Below are 10,510 nucleotides of genomic sequence, written 5' to 3' on the forward strand. Positions count from 1 at the left end.
GCACTATCATGTAGTAAAAGAAAACAAGTCACATGTGTAATTCTAAATTTTCTAATAGCCACATTAAAAATGTAAAAAAGACAGATGAAATTAATTTTAATATGTTTTGTTTAACACACTATATTCAGAATACTATGTTAACATGTAATCAATATAAAATGATTGACATACTATAAAATTTATCAAATTATTAAAAAATAACAATATTTTGCATTCTTTTTTTGTACTGAGTCTTTGAAATCTGGTGTGCATTTTTCACTCATAGCACATTTCACTCCATTTGAACTAACCCCATGTCAGGGGATTCATAGCCTCATGTGGCCAGTGGCTGCAGTATCAGACATTGCAGTTCTAGAAGGTGAAGTAAACAATAAACAAGTAAACAAGCACATATATAAATAGAAGGGTGGTGAGGGAAGGCCTGTTTAAGAAGGTGGTATCCAGCAACTGAATGACTTAAAGGACAGAAGAGAAATAATAGAACAAATCTTAATCTTCCAGTGTTGAAAATAGGAAATGCGTCTTAAGCACACTTTAAAATACACTTTGTAGCACCTACTCATCAATTGTCAGGGAACTTGTAAAGAAACATCCTAAATTAACAAAGCTCCCTTCCCTGGGCCTCTCCCAGATCCTTCTCCTGGGAGAGGAGAAGGATCCTGACACCCTGCAGCTCTGCTAGCTGCTCTAGTCCCAGAAGCTGGCTGCGAGGCAACATTCTTTTCTTTGAATAGTTACAGAAAAGCCAAATATCTTCCAACTTACTAGCTGAGATAACCGCAGTTCAGGGGTGGTATATTCCTACTGCCAGCATTTGAGATAAACTATAACATGAGAGCATATTCCTGAAAGGCATAGAGATCCTGTGTAATTGAGAGCCACAATCAGAGTCCTGTGATCCTTGCTAGCTAAGCTGAAAGGTTGGGGACTCTCCACAGACAACAAAGACAAAGGTCTCTCTATGGTAGATGGAGCTTTAATATCTTACCATGTTTTGGCCAAAGGAATGGGGGCATTTTTTTAAAAATCATATATTACTAAACACTATATATTATTACATTAATATAATCATATGTTACTAATATGAATATTGCTAATGGTATGTTACTTCATCTTATATTAAGCCCTGTTATCTTAAAGCCAGGTGAAATAGATGATTAAAAATCACATTTAAAAAACTCCCTTAGCTGAAACTCAAATCCATCTAGAAAATATTTAAATATTGAATTATTATTGTAAACATTATCTTTATAACATAGTAAATAGCATAAAATAAATATAAATTACTATTAATTTATTTAAATATCTAAAATAACTTTTCAACACCTGCTTGGGGCAGTTGATATACTGAGATCCATAGCTCTCTCATCTTCAATGTTTTTTTAGGTGAAAGGATTATAATTCATTCTTTTCATCCTCCAATTAATATAACTATCCACCAAAAACCAAGGTTTCATGTTCTGAGGACAGCCATTGTCTTGTTTACATTTCCTTACTTAAGCCTATTCAATTCAATTGGATGAGAAGCCCACTGGGAAAAAATAAACAGATGGTAAAAAGACATTTATTTAGAGCCCATCAGAATAATTACCAATATGAATACAACAGTTATGTTTAAATAGTATTTTTAAATGATATTGTCAATTTGCCAGCACTATCATAAAATACAACATGAATGAATTTATCTTCACTATGACTTTTATTTTATTTCCGACAGTTCCTGTCACTGTAATTGCAACAGAAATTTGCTTTCCTTAAAATTTATATAAACATATTAAGAAGTTGCATATGACAGCATTTAACAGAGTTGACATTACTTGGCAAAGAGGCATGGATAGAGTGGTTAAGAATATGAGTTTGCCTTGCACACCATTAGGGCAAATGAAAATTATTAGTACGGTCACTATGGAAAACAGTATGGGGTTTCTCAAAAAGTTAAGAATAGAACTACAATATGATCCAGCAATACCTCTTCTGAGTATTTACCTGAAAAATATAAAAACACTTATTTGTAAATATACATATATACCCCTATGTTCATTGCAGCATTATTAACAGTAGCAAAGACATGGAAACAACCTAAGTATCCTTTGACCGATCACTGGATAAAAAAGATGTGGTACGTATATAGGATGGAATACTACTTGACCACTGAAAAGGTGCAATATTGCCATTTGTGACAACATGGGTAGATCTTGAGAGTATCGTATCATGCTAAGTGAAATAAGTTAGATGGAAAGAACAAGAACTGTATGATTTCACTCATGTGAAATATAAAACAAAAAAGCAACAAACAAATGAAATAAACCAGAACAAACTCATAGATACAAACAACAGAATGGTGGGTGCCAGAGGGGAAAGGGGAAAAAGGAAGTGTGAAGCAGGTAAAGGAGGTCAAACGTACGGTAACAAAAGGAAACTAGACTTCAGGTGGTGAGCATGCAATAGAGTACACATATGTCAAATTATAATTGTGTACATTTGAAAATCATTTAACGTTATTACCCACTGTTACCCCAATAAATTTAATATTAAAAAGGTTAACTACAGAAAAACAAGAATATGGGTTTGAATTCAGTCCTCCACTCACTGGTTTATGGCCATGACTAGTTAACTTCACTTGAATCTCAGTTTTTCCATCTGTAAAATAGGGATATGATAGTACTTGCCTCTAAGGTTCATCTAAGAACTCACTAAATGTGAGCTCAAGCAACTAAAAAAAGTTGCAAAACTTGTGATGGTTTTGCTAAGTGAGATTATGACCAAGACCATTCTGTTTCTGTTTCCATAATATTTAAAAATTTGAACTAACAGAATGTTATCTTTATTATATTATCATGCTTTGCTATAGATTTACTATTTCAAATATTGTGTATTAATTTTTGTTTTATTGAAAGAAGTGTTCTAGGTATTAGTACATTTTTGCACCCATGAATTGCAAAATAAATGTTTTTGTTGTATATGGTGATGGCAGAGGTAGGGGTGGAGAACAATAGACTTTGTATTAAGGTCCATTTTATGAGTTATAACCCTGAAGGGGAGAATGCTAGGGTTAAATCAGAAATGCTGCTTAGAAAAGGTGACCTAAGAGTTATAATTTTAAGGAGGTGGCTTGTGATCTACAGAGAGGAGAATTTTCACCAAGCCTTTGGTAGGCTGCTAAACTCTAGCTCTTCCAATCAATGATGCAGGCGGAATCCAGAAAGTCGAACCTGAATCTCTGGGCTAAAGTTTGCTGCAAATTTTTCAGAACGAAGATCCCAAAGAATACAATCTTTTGAGTAAGTTTTGGAATTCAAACTGAGGTCGTTAGATTAAAAGTTATACCTGATTTAGAAATTGATTTTATAGATGGTAATTACAAAGTTACCACATCACAATATTACCTTCATTGCTGTGGCATTTCACTAGTTTTTGAAACAGAGTAAAAAGAAAGACACCATGTCTGTGTTAGGGGGTAAAAAAGCAAATCTTTTCTGGAAATGTTCTTGCATACTTGTTCAGAACCATTCCAGGAGATTTCCAGTATGGTTCCAGAAATATAGAACAGAATAAAAGACACTAGCCCAGGGCCTCCACAAATACAAGTCACCTGTTCAATTAAGGCCTTGCAGTCCTGAAGTTCATAAAACTGAACTCCGGCCCTCCTGTCAGTTTCCCATCCAAGCCTGCCCAGTCCTGGCTCTGCGAACTAGCCTGGTCCTCCCACACCTTCCTTCTCCTCATCCTGTCGTCAAAGGTGCTTGCAACACAATAATCTCCAATGGGTCCTGGGTCCCCAAGTCTTCATGATGATGCCATTCTCTTCCCCCGATTAAAGACCAGGATCCTTACCTTCACAAAGGCGAGATTTTCTTTCTTTCTTGTTTTCAAATTTGGGAAGGATGTCAAACTGCATTTCCTTGGCTTTTTAGCATCCATTTTAGTCCTGCAGAAGAAAGAGTAAAAAATAAATTGGCAGCAGGAACAAAATATAAGTAATGGCCCCCATGCCCAGGGATGCGAGGAACATAGGCAGGCTTGGAGAAAGAAAAGTGTCAGGTCTAATAGCAGTGGCTGAGTCTCTGCTGCTCCTTTTGTTTCCCTTCCGGTGGCTGATGAGGTGGGGAGAGGGGACATCTTGGCATTAGTCTTCAAGTGCTCAGGGCGGAGGGAGACAGGACCCAAGGAAGGAAGATGAGCTAATGAGGTGGTAAGCAGTTTAGAACACCAAGTGAAAAGACTCATTTCCCCTTGCTAACTGCAAAGTAAACCATTCTCTTGCCACAAACACCATTTTCCCTAAAATATAGATATACTAGTTGTCACTTGGTAGCTTAATACCTATAGAAAAAGAAAAGGGGGAAATTGGTAGAAATGCTATTCCTGGATCTCATTTGGTCATTTTTGCACCTTCTTCATTCAGAGCACAGCTCTACAAATAATTAACTCACTGCAAGTTGAAAAAAATAACTTGCATAAGTGTATAGAATCTAGTTAAAGTGGTAATTTATGTAAACAGAAGTTAGAGTCTTGGAGGGCTCTCATGCTACTAGTATACTCCTGTTACATTAGCAAACTACAGCTGAGTCTCCACTTCGTGTCTCTTGGAAGTCCCCTTTTGGCCCCTAATACTAGAAAGAACTAAGGAAGTTAAGAATATGTGAAATAGGGACTGAACAGGAACTGATGAGAATGTTATCACAGCTTCTGTAAATTATTCCAATGGTAGGTTCTTACAGACACAATGAATGATAAATAGTAACATCACAATTTTGAAGTTATTTACAAGACTGAAGACAAGTCACACCAACAGTTATTGCAGCATAATGTTGAAAAAATCAGAAATTACTTTTCTATATGTAATGAGTTTAAAAATATGCCACAGACGTATTATGGAACATGACACAGTCATTTTTAAAAATGAGATAAAGCTTTATGTATGTCCATAATACATTGAGTAAACAGAAAAATATGTATAATTCCATATTTATTTAAGAAAAAAAAACAAGATGTTTTCATGTCTTTATCAGGCATATTGAAAGATCTAGAAAATAAACTATATAAAGTTTATTGAGAAGTGGAGCTGGAGGAAGTGAGTGGGAACATTAATTTTAACACACACTCACACCCGATAATATGAAAAAATGATGCAAAGGCAAACAAAAAGTAGAAGTCGCTTCCCTGCAAAATGATCCCAGTTTCATTCCTTCCTTCCCTTCCTTTCTACAAATATTTGCTCATTATCTAGAAGAGACACACGTAAGCAGGTTATTAGAGTGCCCATGGTCATGCAGTCCTACAGGCCTGTGCAAAGAGTTAATGCAGCGCCCTTCAGGATGGTGACTGAGTATGTTGAAAAAGCTTAGGAAGTCCTCACACCTGAGTAGAGTTGAACTGTCCTTGAAGAATAAACAGAATAGGCATGGAGTCAAGGGTAGATGGATGAGACAGTGCAAAGCATAAAAGTACAAAAGAGCATTGCGTTTTCCAGAAACTTCTAGTATAGTTACTGGACACCAAGAGAGGAGGTAAGATTATAGAGTCGCATAGTCCATGTAGGGCATTGGGGCATATGTGGCTATTCTAAGGGTGACAAGGCCAGATTTGTATTTTAGGACCATCTGTCTGGTAATAACATGGAGCATGGTTTGGAGGAGCCCAGGTAGGAAGTTATCTTGAGTACCTAGACAAAAGATGATGAGGGCCTCCACCAAGGCAATGACAAGGAGGACAGAGTGGAAGGATGAACTTGGGAATAATTTTGGAGACAGAACTGGTAGACTTTGACCATCAATTCAGCATAGGGTTTGTAAAATCCAAACACTAGGGTGAATGAATACAATTTTTCCTGCCAAAGCTCTGTGTCAAATGTTCTCTCCATCTACTTCACAAGGAAGTAGAAGACAATAAAAGTCGATGTGCATCTTTCTAAGGAAGTGGAGCTCTTTCTTCTGTTTAGTTTTTGTAGCTCTGTAGGTGAAGAGAACCTGACATCCAAGGAAGATGCTGAAAAATCTTGGAGTCCAGTTTCAGTGCCGCCCCAGACAGATTTTGAGCAAGTCACTCATCTTCTCTATACTGTGTTCCCATCTGTAAAATGATGAGACTGGACCAGATGACCTCTAATTTCCCTTCCAGTTCTAAGCTTCTTTGGTTCTAATTCTATTAAATTCTGCCAGATTGGGGCAGCGGAGGGGGAGGGGGAAGGAGGTGGTAAAGAGAGTTCTGTTGTGACTTATTCCATGAATTCTCTCCTTTGGATAATTTTGTGGTTACTAAAGACTGTTTTAAGCCTTTCTTAATGCATTCACTCTGGCTTTCACTTAACCCGTTACACTTAACCAACACTCAAAGAATCACAAATGCCACTTTTTATCCTCAAAAGATGTGGTGAGCTATGTAGGAAAGGAATTAAAATATGTTGTTTATACCTGTTGTGTGAATGATGAAAAATAATAAACTCAGCTTAGCGCTAGAGTGAATATGGCTTTGAGAACTGAAACCAAAAAATTTCTCCTATTGTTTTACATTAAGACCAGAGTTTCTCTACCAAACTATACCAGCCTATACCAATCTCCTTTCTTTGGATTTCAACACTTTCATCTGTGGGAAACATTTTGTCATTTGGTCAATAGCTTTAGTGTTAATTGTATTAGATGTATATATTTTCGTCTCATCTTGATTGTGAGTCTCTTGGGAACAGGGATGATGAGCTTGTATTTAATTTAATTTTTTTATATTTCTCATAGGGTTGAGGACAATGGCTTGTCTATTGAAAGCTCTTGGTACAAATTTGTCAAAGAAGGAGAAATCTAAGATCAATACATCAAAAAACTTCAGGCCACCATGTGCTAAGTGTGGGGAATTCAAAGATAAGTAAAACAGAATTCTTGCTTTCAGGAGTTCAAAGTCTGGTGGGCAAGACCCATAAGCAGTAGTGACGGTGTGTTACCACATGCACAGTATTTTATGCATAATGTATTATCTATGTATACCAAACTTCAGTGCCCAGAAAGGAAATATCTCTTTGAGATTTATCCATTATTATTTCAGTATTTCTACTTCAATAGTCAGTACCTTGACTTTTATTCCCTGGGGGCCTAGCTATGGGGCAGAAATTGTGGCCATGTAAGATGTTCAGAGATGCCCTTTGTATTTCTGTTAACAGTAGATAATGTACTTAATGTATTTGTTACTCTCTCTTCTGCCAAAGGGAAGTCCCTAGCCCCCTGGAATTCTCCTTAAAACTCTTCATGGTCCATGGATTCACAGACCCTTAGGAGCTGAAGAAGGTTTTAGAGGGCTTCTTACCCATTTTTCTACCCTCGGCTATGTAGGAAAGGAATTAAAATGTTTTATATCTTGTTTATACCTGTTGTGTGAAGGATTCCTTGGCAAGAATCCTCTATAGAGCAGGGGTAACAGTCTGTGGCCTGTTAATTACCAGGCCTCACAGCAGGAGGTGAGTGGCGGGTAAGGGAGCGAAGCTTCATCTATATTTGCAGCCGCTCCCCAGTGCTAGCATCATTGCCTCAGCTCTACCTCAGATCATCAGGCTTTAGATTCTCATAGGAGCACTGGTCGGTCCCTAGTGCCAAAAAAGGTCGGGACCACTGCTAGAGTATTCATGGGGATCAGTCTCTGCTTGAATATTTCTGTGACAGAGCCCATGGTTTTTCCAGGCACCCCATTTCACACCCAGCTGTTAGTTTACATATGGTTGGTACTCAGTAAGTGTTGGTTGGAAGAAATGATGTTGAGCAACATATCCTCCACTGACACTTATTATCCTCTGCAGAATAATGACAACAAAAAATCTATCCTCTCTTCTACTCAAGGGTTCTTAAATATTCAGAATAGTGGCTTTTTGCCTTCCTAGCACCTACTAATCTCCAGGCATTCAGCAGTTTTATTTCAAACCCCTCATATAATAGAGAATCTAAGCATAATAGAGACAACCTATTGTGATCGTCCCTCTCTGTTTTCTAACTTTTTTTAATGACCTCTCTTAAAGTAGCTACAGGCTTCTAGTCTAGATTATGTTATAATCAATGCTAAATTAGGCAGTGAGAACTTTACATCTCTCATCTGGTCACTATATTTCTATTAATGTACCCTAGACCAGTATTTACTTTTTTGAGTTATCACAACACACTCATGTTGGAGGTAGGGTCAGCTGAAACCACTGACTTCCAGCACTGGGTCCTCCCAAGTTTGAGAAGCACACATTCTAGACAAGTTGCTTCTGGCAATATGGAGTTGGAGAGGAAAACTTTCAGGGAAGAGTGGCTGGAACATTGTTAGAAGCTCTCTTCAGCTTTGTCATTACCCTCTTGATAAGGACTAAAACAAAGAAAGGAAATAAACTCAAATCACAGAACCAATCAGGCACAGTCCATGCTTGAGCAATTCCATGGAACTCTTGGATTTTATGCACCTACTACATGTAGGTGATTAAATCCCTCAGGCAAGACTGGTCACAAAAGACACATTTGTCCTTTCATAGTTTGAACTTTCCATTTAAATAACCTCACACTTTCGCCAAGTCCTTTTAAGCCTGAACAGTGAAATTTGGATTAAGATTGACTGTCAGTCATTTAACATATCAGAGGAGTCACAAGTTACCTAGCTAAGCCCTGAATTGGCTGGTGGCCTTTTCAAACATAGCAAATACCACAAATTAATTAGACTTTAAAAAATTCCCCAGATCTGCACCATTCATCCCCCTTTTAAGGAAAATAAAATTGCTAATACTGGGAATTACCCTAGAGGGGCAAGTACCACTTGAGAGGCAAGTGTTGCTCCGGGATGTACGATTCACACACACCTAAGGTGATGAAACATGCAGTGGAGATAAAAACAGGGGAAGAAAGTTTTGAGCCCCAAGTTGTTAGGGGCAAGGATGGAAGCATTTTCAGAGTAGGTCTTATGAGTTCTCCAAAATCCATCTCTCCCCACCCAGCAGTCAGCCTGTCAGCGATGCGACGTTCCATTAAGTTTATCGATATTGGATTGTGAGGATGCAGCTGTTCAGGTCAAAATCTAAAATTGTACCCGCCTTCTCTCCACACTCACACGCCCCGTTCTACTTTTTTGTATTCTGTGTACCTTTCACTCTCCCCGCTTCCCCCACCTCCTTCCCCATTGCCTTAAGAAGATCCTTCCCCTCGACGGGCCGCTGGGACCCGGCAGCCTCAGCCCCGCGCGGGATTTCGCCCTTACTTTGTTCCGGTGCCGGTAAGAGGTGGGAGGAGCTGCATCAGGCTGGCGCAGATTGACCGGCCCTTGCAGGGGGCTCGGACCAGTAACCTGCGGAGTGCAGGTGGAGGACCACACCCTCCTCCCGTCGCTATAGAAACTATTTCCGCCCTTTTTGTGACTCCGGAGCTGAAGACTTAAAGCTCTAGTCCGGTCCGAAACCACCCTACACATGGACCTGAAAAAAAACCCCAACATCTCTTTTCCTCCTTTCTTTTTCTTGCCCGAGTTCTTTCAAGTTTGGGACAAGAACTGAAGAACTTCCAGAGGACAGAGATTAGAGATGACCAAACAGACTAGACTCCCGAAATTATCCCTCCCCTCTCACTCTTCAAAGTTTGTGGTTACTGGAAGCTCATAGCAAAAGTTCTGGATATAACGTATTCATCAGATGAACACTTTTTGAGCACTTACTCTGCACCAGGTTTTAAAAGCAGGACAATTAAGGAAAGTTATATTTGAATGATGGTAGTGTGGCCTGGAGGAACACAAAGTGGTCCATGGAGGTAACAGACATCCAACTAAAAGATTTTGGAAAGAGCCGAGTTTGAGTTTTCAAGGACAAGTAGGAGTTAGCAATGTAAAGAGGGAAAATATGAGCCAGTCTGAAGGCCCAGGGCCACGGGATGTATTGAACCATGGATGTCTGCACTGTTTGGTGCAGCAGGAGTCAGCCACATTCAAAATGTCTCATGAACTAAATGAGACAAGGTATGAGTGTTTAGATTTTAAGCAGAGGGGTATTCGGGCTTAGATTTTATTTTAGAAAACTCCTTCTGGCAATAATGGTAGAGAAGGCAGGCCAGAGTACATTAAGAATCAAGGCAAAGATGCCTGTTAGAAGTAGTAAGTGATGATGTTTCAGAGTAAGGAACAGCAAGCTTTAAACAACTGAGAAAATGGAATAGAGCTTGGTGACTAGATGTGAAGGGTTATGTCTTAGGCACCCAACTTTGTGGTAGTGCCATTTACTAACAGAAAATATAGGAGGGAAAACATTGGGGGTAGGGGAAGATGTTACTGATTTAGTGATGACTCACTGAGTTATCAATGGACCAGGCAAGAGGTCTTGTGCAGAGCAAGGTCTGGGCTAAAGATCCTGCCTTGGCAGTCACTGTCACATAAGTGACCACTAGAGCTTGAACTAAACTTTTTTTTTTTTTTTTTTTTTTAAGGTTGGGGGAGGAGAATGAAATCATAGAATATAACACTATGGTGGGAAGAAGGGTATAGATGACACAAAAGATTAGAAAGCTGCAAAATAATGGAA

General features: G+C 38.7%; 1 protein-coding gene across 1 annotated transcript in view; it reads right to left on the minus strand.

Annotated features, from left to right (window-relative positions):
* The window catches only part of DYRK4 (dual specificity tyrosine phosphorylation regulated kinase 4), a 61,051-nt gene that overhangs the window by 38,904 nt on the left and 11,637 nt on the right, over positions 1 to 10,510 (minus strand). The window contains exon 2 of the mRNA XM_025041100.1: positions 3,835 to 3,928. Coding sequence (XP_024896868.1) covers positions 3,835 to 3,921 — 87 coding nt within the window. The 5' untranslated portion in view covers positions 3,922 to 3,928. The remainder of the gene's footprint in view (positions 1 to 3,834; positions 3,929 to 10,510) is intronic.

This window comes from Pteropus alecto, unplaced genomic scaffold, assembly GCF_000325575.1.
Source record: "Pteropus alecto unplaced genomic scaffold, ASM32557v1 scaffold76, whole genome shotgun sequence".
Classification (NCBI taxonomy): domain Eukaryota; kingdom Metazoa; phylum Chordata; class Mammalia; order Chiroptera; family Pteropodidae; genus Pteropus; species Pteropus alecto.